General features: G+C 43.5%; 1 protein-coding gene across 1 annotated transcript; it reads right to left on the bottom strand.

Moving 5' to 3' along the window:
• Positions 1-3562: 3562 nt before the first annotated feature.
• On the bottom strand, positions 3563-17630 carry Timm17a (translocase of inner mitochondrial membrane 17A). The gene is made up of 6 exons (XM_038350228.2): positions 17539-17630; positions 14946-15045; positions 14319-14382; positions 11537-11665; positions 9558-9668; positions 3563-3885 (listed from the first exon to the last, which is right to left on the bottom strand). The coding sequence occupies exons 1-6, from the start codon at positions 17562-17564 to the stop codon at positions 3800-3802; spliced, it is 516 nt and encodes a 171-aa protein (XP_038206156.1). The 5' UTR covers positions 17565-17630; the 3' UTR covers positions 3563-3799.
• Between the last annotated feature and the right edge of the window lie 1178 nt (positions 17631-18808).

The raw sequence follows: 18808 nt of genomic DNA, 5'->3' as shown, positions 1-18808 counted from the left end.
CAAAGAAATAACAGAGATCTTTATTTTTTTTTATTTTTTAATTTTTTTTGGTTTTTCGAGACAGGGTTTCTCTGTGTAGCTTTGGAGCCTGTCCTGGAACTAGCTCTTGTAGACCAGGCTGGCCTCGAACTCAGAGATTCGCCTGCCTCTGCCTCCCGAGTGCTGGGATTAAAGGCGTGCGCCACCACCGCCTGGCTGATCTTTATAAGTTATAAAGCTGATTGGCCCATTAGCTCTAGCCTCTTAATGGCTAACTCTCACATCTTGATTAACCCATTTTTCTGATCTATATTAGCCATGTGGCTCAGTACCTTTTTCAGTGGGGCAGATCACATCCTACTGCTTAGGTAGTCTAGGCAGGAGTGGGAGGAATCAACTTCCTCCTTCCCATAATTCTTGTTCTCATTGCATCATTTCTACTGTCTGGTTTTCCCGCATATACTTCCTGCCTGGCCAATCAGCGTTTATTTAAATTTGATTGACAGAATACAGACAATTCTCCCGCACCACCTTGGAAACACCACCAAAAAGGGTTTTATCCAGTTTTCCATCTCATGCTCTACATGTGGTGAAAATATAATTAAAAAAAAATACAAACTGGCTATCTTTCTTTCACCACTCACCTACCTATAATTATTTCTAGAAAATCTATCCTAATCAAGAACTGTCTCATGGGCTATGGATGGCTCAGCAGGAGAGTGCTGCTCAGGATGAGCAAGACCCTAGGTTGACTCTCCAGTGCCACAAAGAAAAGAAACACAAAGCCTAGTGCCATGCCTCCAATTTCAGGACTCAGGAAGTCAAGGCACAAAGAAGGCTCACAAGCTCAAGGACAGCCCAGATTATATAGCAAAACTATTTTTTAAAAATTTTTATTGAACTCTACATTTTTCTGTCCCCTCCCTGCTTCTCCCCTCCCCCCAGCAAAACTATTTTAAAAGAAAAGCATAGGGCTGGAGAGATGGCTCAGAGGTTAAGAGCACTGGCTGCTCTTCCAGAGGTTCAATTCCCAACAACCACATGGTGGCTCATTACCTAGTGTGCAGGTATACATACGGAGCACTCATATACATAAAGTATAAAGTTTAGGGCTGGAGATACAGCTCAGTGGTTAAGAGCTTTGCCTGCTCTTCCAAAGGTCCTGAGTTCAATTCCCAGCCACCACATGGAGGCTCACAGCCATCTGTAATGAGACTTGCTGCCCTCTTCTGGCCTGCACTGTATATACATAATAAATAAATCTCTTTTTAAAAAAGTATAAAGTTTAAAACAAAACAAAAATAACTCATGTGTGCTATATTGAAAACCCTAGAGTTACCCAATCAAATGTCAAAACCATACCAGCATTACATGCGAAGCCAGCATCAAGGAGCTGGAGTTCTCACGAAAGGAACTTACTGACCTGCCATCTAAAGATGCGCCAACTGGATGCTCTGATGCACATCTCCTTATTTTATAACGGAAAGCCTGAGTGCTGTACATCTAACATTTATTACATTTTTAGGGAAACACAAATCAAAGCCACAGTGAACTAGACTCTCAAAAAAACAAACCTAACCTCAACTACAATGGCATACACTCCACACGTCAGGAGGGCTACAAAGTTTCTTTAAAGGGAGAGGCTGTGGGTAACCTTTGGTGGTTTTATGCTTGCCTGGCAGATAAGAGGGCTGGGGTTTAATCCCTAGCACGGGGTGGGAGGATAACAAGCGTCATTTGGCAAGGAAGCAGAGAAAGAGAATCCTCTTGCATTGCTCCTGGGAATAGTAAAACGGTGCAGCCCTTGTGGAAAACAGTTTGGCAGCTCCTCAGAGTTAAAGATAGAACGATTACGTGACCAGCAATCTTAGGCTTAGGTAAATATCCAAGAGAACTCAAAGTAGGGACTCAAATAGCTATTTGCACTCCAGGGTATAATTCAGCATAGCTGGAAGCTGGAACAGCTTGTTACCATCAATAGCCAAATGAATAACACAAGAAACACTCAGACACAAAATTAAAGAATTAGAATTCCCAGGATGAATGGATCTGCAAACATTCTGCTAAGTGAATCAAGGCAGGCACAAAATGAGCCTGTATGATTCCATGCATATCTGAGGAACCTCAGATAGGCAAATTCAGACAGCGGATTACAGGGGTCGAGGGTAGGGGTGAAGGGTAGAAACTGTTTAATGGTAGAGTTTGTATCAGTGGTGACAGCTTTCACTGTTTTGAGGCAGGCTGGCATTGAACTCACCATCCTCCTGCCTCTGCCTTCCAAGTGCTGAGATTACAACCAGCAGGCCAACAGGCTGGGCGGTGGTGGCCCACACCTTTAATCCCAGCACTCAGGAGGCAGAGGCAAGTGGATCTCTATGAGTTTAAAGCCAGCCTGGTTGACAAAAGCTAGTTCCAGGACAGGCTCCAAAGCCACAGAGAAACCGTCTCGAAAAAACAACAACAACAAAAATCCCCCAAAAAACCAAGCAAACAAAAACCACCATCAGGCCGGTAACACTCTGAGCACAGAGAAGGCTAATGCTAGGGGTTAAACACTGTGCTTGTATTTCCAAGCCACTGAAACACACGTACAAATGTCTACAATGATAAATACTATTTTATATGTTGTCTCTGTCTCTCTCTCACAAACACATAATCCATAAGTAATCAAAGTACAAGGAGTAGCTAAGCACTTACTATGTGTACAGCCTTGAGTTGAAAGGCAGATGTGCTCACAACACGCCTTCTGAAGGCCGTATCACCCCCAACACAAGCAGAGAACTACTCTGTAGGTTGGGGTAAGTTCTAGCTCCATCAGACCCCACAGCACAGCTTAAAAAATGCAGCTTGAAACAATTAAAACAAGTATTTTCTTCTTTCTCAGATTTTTTGAGACTGCTGTCAAATTTGGCCTTGAATTTGGATGCTCCTGCCTCAGCCTCCAAAGTGACAGGATTACAGGTGTGAGCCATCATACCTGCCCTCTCTCTTTTCAAGCACGCGCTATACCCCACCCCCTTCTAAGAATTATTCCCATACAGAGCTGGGTATATAGGAAGCAAGTTGTTTTGATGACCAGGAATCAAGAGATGGCAGCCCTAAAGAGTTTTATGTCCAATATCATCGTTTTTTGAGATGGGACTCTCTATGTATCCTAGGCCAGCCTGGAACTCAAGAGATCCACCTGCCTCTGGGATTAAAGGTCTGTACTAGGCCCAGCTATCCAGCATCTGCTAAACCAAGACAGCATTTTGTTTTCAAAGCAAAGGATCAACATGTGGACATATTTTTCAATTATTGCCCTGTGAAATGATTCATGTTGATTACACAATCCTTCCCATATATAATTCATTTCAAGCGAGATGAGGGGTTGGCATAAACATGCATTATCTGAAGTATGCGCAGTATGAAAGGCAGAACTCTCTAACTTTAAAAGGAAATACTAAGTCCCAGGAACCTTTTATTGTCTGAATAACTGTACACAAAATGCCAGGCAGAGGAGTCGTGAAGGAAATGATGGCCAAGTTTCACTGTTATTTGCCCATTGGTCCTTTATCTTCTAAGCATGTGTATATATGCGCTCTTTAAATGCATTAGACATTTATTTTGATCACAAATGCAATCCATGTGTGAATAAATAAACTCAGTATCTTTTCTCCCCTCTGAGTCTCTTCTAAATAGAAAAATGTGCTAAATGTCTCTTCATGACCCGCTTGGCCACCGCTGCCCCACCTACAGCTTTAAAGAGACTGTAACTTGATCTTCTGAAACCCTACTGAACTACAGTCCACTCAGGCACAGGACTTCCGGGAAGGATGTCCTATTGATACTGTCGGTAGTCTCCAAAGGGTGAGGGCGGCAGCTGGTTTGACGGCAACTGCGAGTGGTCTTCCGCAAACTGAGGGCCTGCAATTGAGATGTAAAAAGCATCCGATTAGGAAGTAGAAAAGAAATGAATCAACTTAAAAGTTACTGCTAGGGGCCGGAGAGATGGCTCAGAGGTTAAGAGCATTGCCTGCTCTTCCAAAGGTCCTGAGTTCAATTCCCAGCAACCACATGGTGGCTCACAACCATCTGTAATGGGGTCTGGTGCCCTCTTCTGGCCTGCAGGCACACACACAGACAGAATATTGTATACATATAAAAATAAAATAAATAAAAGTTACTGCTACACCACAACTGTAGTTGGTGTATCTTTATAACCTCACCAGAGGTCTGCAGACCCTTTAGATTTATCACAGGACAGACTGACTTCCCGGTGTTCTAGAAAGGACAGCCAGGAAAGTCAGATGGATTCATAACAAAAATAAAATAAAATAAAAATTAGTGGGTTTGTTGTTTTGATTGCTATGTGGTCTCCCTTAGAGAAGGCAGGCCTTGAACTTGCTACATAGACAGAGATGATACTCCTGATCCTACACTCCAAGTGCTAGGATCACAGGTGTGCACACCACCCCAGTTTGTGTGTTGCTGAAGAGTGAACTCAGGGTTTTGTATATGCTACTCAAATACTCTACCAACTGAGTTATGTACTCAGCCCCAGTTTAAAGCAAATGCTATAGTAAGTTCCCCTGGATCAAGACTGGGGAAAAAAAAACCCAACAAAACAAAATCCTGTTTCTTAATACAGCTTAAAAATATATATATGAGTATGTGTGCACACCAGAGTGCACAAGCCTAAGGAAGTAGAAAGGCTGAAGTGCCAGGCAGCTGTGAGCTGCCATGTGCATACTGAGAGCTGATCCTTGGTCCTCTGCAAAAGCAGTAAAGGGCTCTTAATCACTGAGCCATCTCTCCAGTCCCACTGTATACAATTCTAGAAATGTTTACAATTGTTTTATTTATCTGTATGTGTGTCAATGTACATGTATGCGGGTACCATGGAAGTCAGAGGAGGGGGCTGGATCCCCTGGAACTGGAATGAGAGAATGTTGTGAGCCCCACAATGTGAATGCTAGGAACTGAACTTGGGTCCTTTGATAGAATAGCAAGTACTCTTAACCACTGAACTAACTCTCCTGCCTTTCCTGACACATATTTTAGTAGCCATTTAATTTATGTTGACAAGCCAGGTGGTGGTGGCACATGCCTATAATCCAAGCACTTGGGCGGCAGAGGCAGATGGATCTTTGTGAGTTCCAGGCCAGTCTGGTCTACAAAGTGAATTCTAGGACAGCCAGGGCTAATGACAAAACTTAAACAACCCTAGGTATGTTTCTGTTTCTGTTGTTGTTCTGGAAGCACTAGGGGTAAAACCAGCGCCTCTGTAAAGCTCAACCCTTTACCACTAAGTTACAACCCCTTAGTTATGTTTAACAGAACTCATTAATCCAACTTAAATAATAACAAATGTGTTGAGGACCATCTCAAAAATCAAATAAATTTAAAAGAGACAAAGAAAACCCAATGAAAGAATATCTGAAGCCGGGCGGTGGTGGCGCATGCCTTTAATCCCAGCACTCGGGAGGCAGAGGCAGGCGGATCTCTGTGAGTTCGAGACCAGCCTGGTCTACAAGAGCTAGTTCCAGGACAGGCTCTAAAAAATCTGCAGAGAAACCCTGTCTCGAAAAACCAAAAAAAAAAAAAAAAAAAAAAAAATATCTGAAAAGGGAAGCTGCTCCATAGCTTGCTATATAACAAAACTCACAGTCCTACCCTAAAAGAGCACCTGGGAACAACAACAGAGTTAGGTTTTTGAGAGTAACTCTCATATAGCCCAGGCTAGCCTCAAAATCTGCTATGTAGCTGTCTTGACTAGTTTTATGTCAACTCGACAAAAGCTAGAGTCATCTGAAAGGAGGTGTCCTAGTTAGGGGTTCTACTGCTATGACAAAACACCTCGAACAGGACATCTGGGGAAGAAAGGGTTTATCTGGCTATTACTCCATAGCGCTGCTTATCGTCTGAAGAAGTCACGTTCTCAACTGAGGTTCCCTCCTGTGCTAGACAGTTTAATGTTAAGTTGACACAAGCAGAGTCATTGGAGAGATGGGGCTGGTGAGATGGCTCAGTGGTTAAAGTACTGGCTGCTCTTCCAGCAGTCCTGAGTTCAATTCCCAGCAACCACATGGTGGCTCACAACCATCTGTAATGAGATCTGGAGCCTTCTACAGGCAAGGAAGTGTACTGCAGACAGAGCGCTCATATATTAAAAAAGAAATAAGCTTTTTTTGACAAAAGTGGGGAAAATGCCTCTTTAAGACTCAGCTGTAATGCAATTCCTAATTAATGATTGAGGGTGAAGGGCCTCTGCATCAGCATTGCCTCCAGGTTCCTGCCCCAACTTCCTACAGTGATGGACATTGATTTGAAAGTATAAGCTAAATAAGCCCTTCCCTCCCTACGTTGCTTTGGTTAAGGTGTTTCATCACAGCAATAGCAACCTTAATGAAGACAGTAGCCAAAGAAAGATGACCTTGAACTTTGTTTTAAATTATTTACTTATTATTATGTGTATGAGTGTTTTGCTTATATGTCTGTGTATTATATGTATGTCTCATGCCCTCCAAGGCCAGAAGAGGGCACTGATCTTATGGAGCATGAGTTGCAGACAGTTGTGAGCTGCCATGTGGATGCAGGAAATTGAACTCCAATCCTCTGGAAAAGCAGAAGGTCTGGGGTAGTTGACTGTTATCCTGATTGGTTGTGGTAAGGGAAAGTACAGAATTGGAGGGTAGGGTTGTTAAAAATACATCAGGCGTACTTGAGGCAGGTGGCTAGTAGCTGCCAATACTCTTAGAAGTTGAACCATGTCTCTAGTACCCCTTGTTCAACTCTTAAAAGCAAACTCATCCACCCCACAACTCTCTTATAGTCTCATGTAGCCCTAGCTGGTTTTGAATTTGTTATGTAGCAGAGGTTAGCCTTGAACCTTTATCCTTCTACCTCTACCTCCTAAGTGCTGAGATTATTAGCTTGTACCATGCCTGGCCAAAAGTACGCCTCCTGCCTAAAAATAACATACCATTTTTAGGTGATGTCTATATAAATGGTGAGATTTGATTACTAGAAAGGAGACTCAATAGAATAAGATTAAGTTTCTGTTACATATAGTTCTCAATGTCTGAAAATACGAAACTGTTTTATACTAACATGATCAAAACTAAATAAAAAAATTAGAACTTAACCACCATAATAGTGCAAACTCAGAAGAAATGATTAAAAAACAATGTAAAGTAAGAAATCTAGATCAACCCACTGAAATCTACAGAGGAGTGTGCTCATAAATCATGCAAAGATCATAGCTCTCCCTTGGTGCCTCAGGGAAATCAAATCTAGCAGTATGGTCTATTTCTAGCTCTGCAACTGAGTCTTATCCATGCTCCAAATAATTTTCAACATGTTTTATTATTCTTCCTATTCCCTTTCCCAAATGCCAATTCAAGGTTTAGTATGTGTGTGGGTCTATAAATGTATGTATGTGTGTGTGTGTGTGTGTGTGTGTGTGTATGTATGTGTGTGTGTTCTTGGGAGAAAACCTCAGTGGTGACTTCTCAGGAGCCCTCTACTTCATTTTAAGACTCGTTTCATTATTACTATTTTTTTAAAGATTTATTTATTAATTATGTATAAAGTGTTCTGCCTGCATGTTTTTCTACAGGCCAGCAGAGGGCACCAGATCTCATTACAGATAGTTGTGAGCCACCATGTGGTTGCTGGGAATTGAACTCAGAACCTCTGGAAAAGCAGCCAGCGCCCTCAATCGCTGAGATCTCTCCAACCCCTGTTATGCATTTTTTGAGACATGGTCTCATTGTGTGATCCTGTCTGTTCTGGAGCTCACTAGATGGAGCAGGCTGACCTCAAACTCAGATATCTGCCTACCTTCCAAGTGCTAGGATTAAAGGTGTGTGCCATCACGACCAGCTTTAAGATTTTATTTTGAGACAGGGTTTCTTTGTGTAGCTTTGGAGCCTGTTCTGGCACTCACTCTGTAACCAGGCTGGCCTCGAACTCACAGAGATCCGCCTGCCTCTGTCTCCCAAGTGTGTGTGTCACCATCGCCCAGCCTTATTTTTATTTAAGTGTGTATGTGTGGGCATGTGCTCAAGTGTAGGTGCCCTCCACGGTCCAGAAGAGGCTTTTGGAGCCCCTGGAGCTGGAGTCAGAGCTGCCTGGTGTGAATGCTGAAGTCATGTTGTCTACAAGAATAGGAAGAACTCATAACAATTGTGTTGATCTCTTCAGCCCTTAAAAGGTCCTCCAACGGCCTAGAACTTGTTACCCTACCATGAGATCCAGAGTGCTGGGATTACAAGCATGTGCCAACATGCCTGACTTTTTTTTTTGAAACGTGTTCTGGGGGACCAAGCTCATGTGAAGGTGAGGTAACAGCATGACTAAACTCTTTATTGTGCCAGCACCAGAATTCTTCTGTCTATATGCTTCCTTCTAATATCCAAGGGTTATTTCTATTTACTCACTGAACGCTGAGATAAAACATTCATGAGCAGACAGTCACCCACGCCCATCAAGTGGTTATGCAAGTCCACAATTCAACCTCTCACTTTCTCGGAACTCTAATCTGATCTCCACCCAAACTCGAGTCTAGTTTATAGTCTTTTCTTTTACTTTAGTTTTTCAGGACAGGGTTGCTCTGTGTAGTTTGGCAATCCTGGAATTTAAGACATCTGCCTGCCTCTATTTCCTGAGTGCTGGGATTTAAGGCATTTGTCACCATGCCTGGCCTATTTTATATTCTTGAAAGCAAGTAATACTTTTTGGGTAGGATGATCTTCCAAGTCTGTTATCAGTCTCAGATCCCTAGAATGTAAGTTCTTGAGGTCAGAAATTGTCTACCTCCTCTTCTACTGTCAGCCACAACAGTGTTTGGTCAGCTACCATCATCACCACGTAGCTTTCTAATGACCAGAAACTTCTCAAAATAATAAATAAACACTAATAAATCTTGAGGTCTACAAAAAAAAGACGAACACCAAATCAAGTAACCAAAGCATTTGTCACAAGTTGTCTATAAACATGATTATAGGCCTACTACTTTAAAACACTTTTAGTTTTTGTCTATGTGTATGTGCATGAACCTGCTTGTATGTTAACCACGTATGTGGAGAGCCTGTGGAGGCCAGAAGGTCATCAGATCTGCTTGGAACTAGAGAGGAGTTACAGGCAGTTGTGAATGAATGAGTGGGTACAGGGAACAGAGCCTGGATCCTCTGCAAATGCAAGCTAACTCCTGAGCCTCTCTCTAGCCTCCGCCTATTACCCCCTCCCACACCCCTCTCTCTTTTTGGTTTTTTGAGACAGGGTTTCTCTGTAGCTTTGGAGCCTGTCCTGGAACTAGCTCTTGTAGCCCAGGCTGACCTTGAACTCAGAAATCTGCCTGCCTCTGCCTCCCGAGTGCTGGGATTAAAGGCATGCGCCACCACCACCCAGCTCACCTATTATGTCTTAACTAGCATTCGGGCTTATCATAGGTTCAAGTAATATGCATAACATGTTAATAACACAGTAGAAATCACAAACTACTCCATTTTACCAAACAAAAACATTCTTCCTTAATGTCAGGAAGCCATTCCCATGTGTATGAACCTAGAGCATTAAGGAGAGAAAGGACTTACCATTGGGAAACTGTGCAGAAGCAAACCTTGTCAACAAGATACCAGCTCCTTCAATTAAAGCTAGGAGAATGCCTCCCATGGCAGCCGACCCCACCATGGCAACCGGTCCATCTGCAGACATTAGTAACAAAGATTACTTTAAGGGAAAGGGCTATCCATATACTTATGTTCCTCTCATTCTCAAACTCTTCCACTGCACAAGACCTAAAGTCAGCAAACAACAGCGGAGAGGTCAACTCCGGCCCACAGTCTGCTTTTTTAAACAAAGCTGTGATGGTTTGAATGAGATGGCCCCATAGGCTCCTATGTTTGAAAACTCAGTCCCCAGGTAGTAGAACCCTTTGGAAAGGATTAGGTGGTGTGTTCTTGTGGGAGGTGTCACTGAGGGTGGGCTTTAAGATTTCGAAAGACTTGCATCATCCCCTGCCTCTTGCTTGCAGACTGAGATGTGAGCTCTGGGATGCTGCTCCAGGCACCTGCCATCTGCTACCCCTGCTCCGCCATCAAGTCTTCTAACCCGCGGAAACTGTGAGCCCCAAATAAACTTTCTTCTGGTGCCTTCTCACAGCAACAGAAAAGGAACCAATTTAAAAGCTATATTGGGGGCTGGAGAGATGGCTCAGCGGTTAAGAGCACTGCCTGCTCTCATGTTCTTGCTTGCATGCCTTAATAACATCAGCTCACGTAGTGCATTGGTGTGGTGGCTCACGCCTTTAATTTCAGCACCAAGAAGCAGAGGCAGGCAGGCCTCCATGAGTTTGAGGACAGCCTAGTAAGTTCTAGGCAAGACAAAGTTAAATAGTAAGACCTTGTCTCAAAACAAAAACAAAACAGAACAACAAAAACAATCAACAAGATCATGTAGTCTGGACAGCCAAATGGCTTATTAGGTAAAGGTATTTCCTGCCAAGCCTACTGACCTGAGTTCAATACTGGGACCCACAAGGCAGAAGAAAAGCATCATTCTACAAATTGTCCTCTGACTTCTACATGTAGCGTGTACGAACTCTTGTACTCATGTGAGCACACACACAAATTAAATTAATGTAATAGAGAAAATTAATTTACTATTAATGCCTGGACTTTTTCAAGAAAAAGGAATTCACTTGCTCTTTCCTCAAGGCCCAGAGGATGATCTTTATGCCTAACAGTTGTAGGTGGCAGGCAGTGCTAATTCAAGATAACTTATGAAAGTACAGCACGGAGACTCTGGCATTCTATCAGCGACACAAGTAATAAATGGCCAGTGTTCTTAACCACTGTATTACACCAGCAAGAATTTATGCCCCCTAGGGCCACACACCTGTAATCCCCGAACTTGAGGTGCAGGGACAAGGAGATAAGGTATTCAAGGTCATTCTGACTAGGGAGGAAGTTCAAGGCCACTCTGGATTTCATGAGACCCTGTCACCAAACAAACAAGCAGGGGGCTGGTGAGATGGAATCAGTAGGTATAGGCACTGAATTCAATTCCTGGAACCCAAGTGGTAGAAGGAGAGAAGTAACTCCTGCAAATTGTCCTTTGCACATGTGCCCACCCACACACCAGTAAATAATGCTGTAAGAATAAATTTTTAAAACCCAGTCCTCTATTCCTTTACTCTTACTTTCAAATCACCACATTTATTCTATACCAAATCAGGCAATTCTCAGTTTCATGCATTACAGACTTAAATAATTTTGTTTTTTTGAGACAGGGTTCTCTGTGCAGTCCGGAAGGCACTGTAGAACACACCTGCCTTGAATTCAGCAATCTGCCTGCCTTTGCTTCCTGAGTGCTGGAACTAAAGACAAGTTTCATTAATTAAAAGCAGATGAGGTTGCTCCAAAAACCCAACTCCCACTGGTATGTCCAAATGACGGTTTATTTAACAGACTGAGAATTTAGTTCAATGTAAGGCACCTGCCTACCATGCCCAAGGCCCCAGGTCCAATCCTCAGTGCTGCAGAAGACAGACAGTGAAGCGATGCTCACTTACTTCTTGCTGCCAGGATGGCCCCGGTTAAGGCACCGCTAGTGATGGAGTTCCAGGGATCTTCTTTGCCTCTTATCTGAACCATACTACAGTCAATCATGGAAAAGAGTCCTCCCCAAACTGCAAAGCTACCTGTTTTGTAAAACAAAACATACAAAAAGTAACTAGTTCAGATTTCTTTTGTGCCTTACTGTTATATTATTATTAATATCATAGTCAAGTATGTTTGCTTTGAGGCCAGCCCTGGTTATTTAATGAGTATATTAATCTAGGAGAGAGAAGAGGAAGATTCGCCTCCTAGAGAGTCCACACCCACTCTCAGTATGCCTCTCTTCCTACTAACCATTGTGCTCCAGTTTATATTAAAGAATCTCGAGGCTCGAGAAATGACTCAGTGATGAAAAGCGCTAGCTGCTCTTGCAGAAGACTTGAGTTCGGGTCCCATCACCCACATCTGTTAGCTCACAATCACCTGTAACCTCAGCTCCAGGGAGCTGACACCTCCTTCTGGCCTCCACAGGACCTACATACATGTGGCAGACACAGAAATTCATGAATACAAAAAATAAAAATTAATCTCAAGAAAAATTTAAATAAGATCTCCAACTCTTCTGGGGGAAGGGACGGCAAGGAGCTGGATTAGGTCAATGGTGGAACTCTTGCCCAGCATGTACAAGGGCCTGGCTTCAATCCCCAGCACCATAAACAAGTTAAACGAACATACATAAGATAAGCCTAAAGGAAGCTGCAAATGGTTAAAATCACAGAAATCACTCCTTTAGAACAGAGCACCTCTGTTTAAACAATGTTTCCGTATTTCAAACCAAAGGCTCCTGCTTCCTCTCTCCTAACTTAGTTTTCTCACCTTCCCTTTCTCCATCAATGTCACGGAGCACCTACTCTGACAATCAGCACAGAGCACAGAGAACCAGCGCTCTGGACCATATCTGGCACATGCCGCGGAGGCAAATGAACAACCTAGCTGGAGCCAGGGAATGCAGAGAGTTAGACTTAGGAGGCCTAGTCACTTTTTATTTATCCTCTAAATCAGTGGTTCTCAACTGGGGATCCTTTGGTGGCTGTGCATCAGACAGCAGCAAAATTCCAGTTACTAATCTAAAGCGTTGAGGCATTAGGAAGGCTGAGAGCTGCTGCTCTAAAATCTCAGTACGGAGGGAAACAGGACGCTAACAAGAGCAACAAACTGGGCTCCAACAAACGTCTGAAGCCCACCACTCCACAGGCTTCCTCCATTCTCACGTGTTCAGGACCAGCTGAGTACAGCAGGAGCCCCTCATCTTTGGTCCAGTATTAGGGATCTCATCCTTGGAATGGAGAGATGGCTTAGGGTTTAAGAGGACTGGCTGCTCTTCCAGGACTCGGGTTCCCTTCCAGCACCCACATGGCAGCTCAGAGAGCTGGCCCTGTTTCTTGGGAATAAGTGCTGTCTTAGCAAGCACTCTGACCCTGAATGGCAAGTTTTGAGGTTTCGGGGTTTTTAATTTTGTGGTTTGCTTGTATGTGTACATATACCTACTGTATGCCTGGTGCCCAGAGGCCAGAAGTGGACCTAGATCCCCTAGAGCTGGAAACAGACTGGTGTACAGATACCATGTGCGTGCTGGTAATGGAACCCGAGTCCTCTGAAAGAGCAGCCAATGCTCTTCACCCCCAAACCATCTCTCTAGCCCAAGTAATGAATCTTTACCACGACTTAGGAAAAACAGTCAACTCTGATTTGATGTCACATCTTCAGTGAACGTAATTTCCATACATATTTTTGGCCATTTCCTTTCTTCTAGTTACCGAGTAACCAAGTTTTATAATTGCTGTGTTTTTATAATCTTCTGATATTTTGCACTGATTTCTGCACAATTCTTAATGTTATCCTTGGAGAACCCAAACAGTTAAACTGGTCTCTTCAGCATTATGCTATCCTAGAAACTACCATTTCTGTCTCTAGAAATCTGAGCTACACAGCCCTTCTTCTGGAAAAGGGGGGTTGTGTTGGCTAGTCTTATGGCAACTTGACATGAGGAAACCTCAATTGAGAAAAAGGCCTCCATAAGACTCAGATATAATGTGTTTTCTTAACTAGTGATCGACGGGGAGGGCCCAGCCCACTGTGGGTGATCCCACCCCTGGGCCGGTGGTCCTGGGTTCTATAAGAAAGCAGATTTGAGCTGGGTGGTGGTGGCGGCGCACGCCTTGAATCCCAGCACTCGGGAGGCAGAGGCAGGCAGATCTCTGTGAGTTCGAGGCCAGTCTAGTCTACAGAGCTAGTTCCAGGACAGCCAGGGCTAGAGAAACCCTGCCTTTAAAAAAACAAAAAACATAGCTCCAGGACAGGCCCTAAAGCTGCAGAGAAACCCTGTCTCGAAAAACCAAAAAAAAAAAAAAAAAAAAAAAAAGGAACCCCCAAGACAAGTTAAAACAGAACAACATTGAATATGTGAATGACAGAAATAAGATTTTTAAAAACATAATAATTCAACTTCTTTCCAAACAAAGCATCAATCCAAAAAAATAAAACTTACTTAAAGAGATACTAAGACAAGCAGAGTAAATGAAAATCACTAATATAAAAAAAGAAAGAAAGAAAAAGAAAAAAAATAATTTGCTGACTGAACTCCTGTAATCTTGGCACACAGGACCTTGAGTTTGAGTTCAGTATGGGGACAAATGAAGAAAGGGAAGTCAGAAGGACAGGAGGGCAGACAGGTATAGCCAGCCTCAAGTTCAAGTAAGCAGAAAAAGCCTGAATAAATGGAAACATTCTTCTTACCTCCCAATTGTGGAGCCCTGGTTTTAATAGCTGTCAAACTCCCTCGGAGTCTGTGGCTTACTCCCTATAACAAAAACAAAAGGAAATGGTCTAAAATGTAATAAATTGGGGGCTGGGGAGATGGTTCAGTGGTTGAGAACACTTGCTGATCTTCCAGAGAACCCAGGTTTGATTCCCAGCATCTTACATGGTAATTCACAATAGTCTGTAACTCCGGTTCCAGAAGATCCAATGCTACCTTCCGGCCTCTGTGGGCACCAGGCATGCACATGGTATGCAGACATACAAGCAGGCAAACCATCCACATACATAAATTAGGGCTGGAGAGATGGCTCAGTGGTTAAGAGTACTTATTGCTCTTCCGGAGGACCCAGGTTCAATTCTTAGCACCCACATGGTAGCTCACAACTGTCTGTATGTAATTCCAGTTCTAGGGATCTTATCCATGGGCATCAGGTACCAAGCAATGCATAGACATACATGCAGGCAAAACAAACCCCACACCTCCACAAAATAATAAAATCATATATAATAAGTGTGCTATATTTCTAACCCACCAATGCACCCATGAACATCAACCAACCCTGGCTTCCAACGAAGATAAAATAAGACCAGTCACCCACTCACCACTGGAGAATTTCGAAAGCCTTTGAAGGCTTGAAAGATGCCACCACCTATGGTACCCATGGTAAAGGCTCCACCACAGTCGTCCACGATTCGCCAGGGGCTAAAAACAGAGGAAGGGAGAAAGATGACCTTATTTCTCACTTATAAACCACAGAAACCCTAAAACTTTCTTTTAGGTTGTAAAATAGGGGCAAATATACTAAACACATCCATAACTACTCAGTCTCAAGTCCTCAAAGGCAGAAGGATTTAACAATCACCTCTCTCTCTCTCTCTCTCTCTCTCTCTCTCTCTCTCTCTCTCTCTCTCTCTCTCTCTCTCTCTCTCTCGGCTATTTGGGACAGGGTTTCTCTGTGTAGTTTTGGAGCCTGTCCTGTACTCACTCTGTAGACCAGGCTGGCCTTGAACTCACAGAGATCCGCCTGCCTCTACCTCCCAAGTGCTGGGATTAAAGGCGCAAGCCACTACCGCCTGGCTCAGCATTAAGTTTTAAAGCAGGAACCCAACAAAGATTCACTAGCTGCAGATACAGTGTTAAAAATCTGAAGTTTCAGGATAACTAAGTTCAAAACGGCATTTTAAACTTTAGTTTGCATCAGATCCGTTTAACACACTAAGATAACATCTAATAATTAGAAGTTAAATTTGTAAAGTCAACATCTAAATGTTGCACCCCAGTTTACACAATGCTGAAACTTCAGTAATTTGATCAGGAGATCAGAACTTCTCCTCTAGGGATTTGGCTAATAAAAGTCTGCATAGAACCTAGGACCTGACACACACATCTCCAGTCTTGCTAAGTCGGCTATATTACTGTAAAGATTTATGTACGTTTTTCTTTTGTATATCACCCAAAGCCTGTTTACACACACACACACACACACACACACACACCCTAGGAACAGGGTAAATTCTGTTTCAGCCAACTCTCAGCAGAGCTGTAATTCCTCCACATCTCTTCCAAATAAAAAGCTGGTCGTTCACCACTGGCACACATCATCACCAGGTTTCAAATCTAAATAAATTCCGTGAAACGAGCACTTAGACTATAGTTTCTACAGTGTTCATATGCTCCTTGGGCAAGCACAGAGGGGTTTACTCAGGCTTATAAACAATTTCACAACAAACTCTAAAGCTGGCAAAGTAAAAGAAATTTCTCATTCCATCAGACAGTCTCAGGAGACAAGCCCAGAACTGGGAGTGGTGGCACCCACTGGTAATCCCAGCACTTGGAAGAGGTCAGCCTAGGGCTACATGGCAAACCCTGTCTTAACCCGTAACCTTTGGTCCTTTCCTACAAAAAGACAAACACTATAGTGAGCTAGCCCATGGACAATCACTGTAAGTACAAGAATGCATTTAAACCTACCATTATTGCCCACAAGAATCTGAATGACTTATTTTTCCTTGCAGATTCATAATCTTTTAAAGATTATGACTATCTCCTCTGAATTGTACAAATGAACAAAGGCTCTGACAGAAATTAAGTAGCCTGCCCCAAAACAAACAAGGAACTAGTAGAGCCAACTAAAAGCACAAATTTTGGGGCTCCAAACTCACTAAACTCTTTCCACTGTATTTATATAGCCTAAAGGATTCTGAGAGAACAAATGGGAAAAAGAAGTTTAAGACAACAACTAAACCCATATACTGTTTTAGTGCTGGTAGCCCTCCGAAGGAGGGTGTGGTCACAGAAGGATGAAGCATATTTGAGGGTGGGAGCACAGAAACTGCCACCAAATAGTAACTGAAAAGTCCTGGGCAGGCACACAATCTGAGGAATAAAGATCTTTCTCATTATAAGCAAAAACAAAGCAAAACCAGATTAACCTAAATATCAAGGTTTAATTATTTGCTGTGATCCCTGAGGCTTTACTCTGACAACTTGAGATTCAACAGCTATTGTACTAATTTACAGCTTAATTTTTGCTATGCCTGATTTACTCATGATTGGTCTTTCAGCCAAGCACAGGGCCCTCACTAAATAAACGCTTGGTGAATGAAATTATTTCTGTTCATGGCTTTCCTGAGAACACATGCAGCTCATCTCTTTCTATTTGCCACTTTCCCTCCAGGAATTCCGGCAGGAAACACCACCCCAGCCTACAAGGAGCTCATTCAGACCCCTTGGTCTTTGGGTGAAATCTATGGTCTACTCTTTTGAAATGCCTCTTCATGGGGGCCCCTTTAACTATACAAATAAGGCCTCAAGTATGGCATTCAGAGATCTACATTCCCTTCGTCGACGTAGGACCTGAGGAAAGCGAAGTCTCGAGACATGTCCAAGGTCACCTCAGCCGACAAAGGGGATCACTATTAATTGTCCCCGCACCAGATTGACAGCACCTGACCTAGAGAGGAGGTTCCAAGGCCACGAAGCCCAGCACTGGACCTCCTCGCTAGGCACAAGGTCACAGGGGTGCTGGGTCCCGGCACACAGCGCTGAAAGCCACCTGGTCACCCGCGCCCGCACCACCCACAGCTGCCAGCTCTCGGCGCTGAGCCGCGCAGAACTCGGCTTGCACCTCGGCCTCCGACCACGGCGGGCGGAGGGGGTGAGGGACAACAATAAGGGCGGCTTGCCGCAGCTCACCAGGGCTCCCTCGCGTACTCCTCCATCTTGGTTCCAGCCCGCGCGAGAGTACCGGGCACGCAGGACTTCCGGAAACTGATCTCTGTGGCGGAAGTGATCCAGGAAAGGGCGTGTTACTGGGCGGGGGTTGGATCATCGTTTCCTGTCGCAGCCAATAGCACTCGAAACTCCGTATTGGCAGCGAGCGTGCAGTACCTCCTCTTCCCTCAAGTCAAGGATGGTTACCAGAATTGGGGTACTGAGTGACAGAGTTCTGGTTAGCCTCGCGACCTGGGATAAACGTAATATTATTCAGCCATGATTGCCCAAACTTCTTAAATACGGTACCGTTTCTCTGTGTAACCCTGGATGTTCAGAAGCAATCTATGTAGACCAGGCTAGTCTAGGACTCACAGAGAGCCGCCTGCCTCTGCCTCCTGAGTGTGATTAAAGGCGTGCACCACCACTGCCTTGCGGCTATTTTTTTAAAGTACTTTTGCTGTGAACTATTATTAACAGTGCTACTTAAATTTGCCATGAATGGTGAATTTTGAGCAAATATTTGTTGCTTTTGTAGGGCAGAGCTTTAGAGTCATAGTACCTTGAATGTAATAGATGTGTTTCTTTTTAAAATATTTTTTATTTCATACATTTGTATATTTGTGTAAGGGAAGTCAGTTCTCACTTTCCACCCTGTGGGTCCCCAGGATTGAAATGAAGTTGTCAGACTTGACAGCAAGCACTTTACCCACTGAGCCATTGCGGCAGCCTGAAAGAAGTGTTCATGAAATTGAGCTACTTGGACCATTTCAGGGACCATGACCTATTTGAGACCATCGATCTATAGAGCATTGATCTATGTATCAAAGGACTGTATCCTTTTCCCCAACCTCCATCGCAAAGGATTTCTGAATCATGAGATATGTTTAACCCAGAGGAAAGAGACTAAAAACAATTCTAGTTGGTAAAAGGTTTGCCTAGCATGCAGAAAACCCTAAATCAAATCCCCGGCATCACATAAACAGGTATGGTGGCACTAGAAGGCAACTAGCTGCTCAGGGTTATACCTCAGCCGAATATAGAGTTCAATGCCAACCTGAGATATAGGAGAGTCGTTAAGGAAAAGAGAACAAAAGTATGGAGTTCCATCAGCCAACTTTTGGCTCCTATCAGCACAACCCAGTTATGTGCATGCTGTAAAGGGAGTCTCTCTCCATTCTGCCTTTAAAAAATTGTAGATACTTAGGGCTAGAAAGATAGTATATCAGTCAAGAGCACTGACTGCTTGCTC

This window comes from Arvicola amphibius, chromosome 12 (genome assembly GCF_903992535.2).
Source record: "Arvicola amphibius chromosome 12, mArvAmp1.2, whole genome shotgun sequence".
Taxonomy (NCBI): Eukaryota; Metazoa; Chordata; class Mammalia; order Rodentia; family Cricetidae; genus Arvicola; species Arvicola amphibius.
The sequence above is the reverse complement of the archived record's forward strand: the minus strand, read 5'-3'. Positions and strand labels throughout refer to the sequence as shown.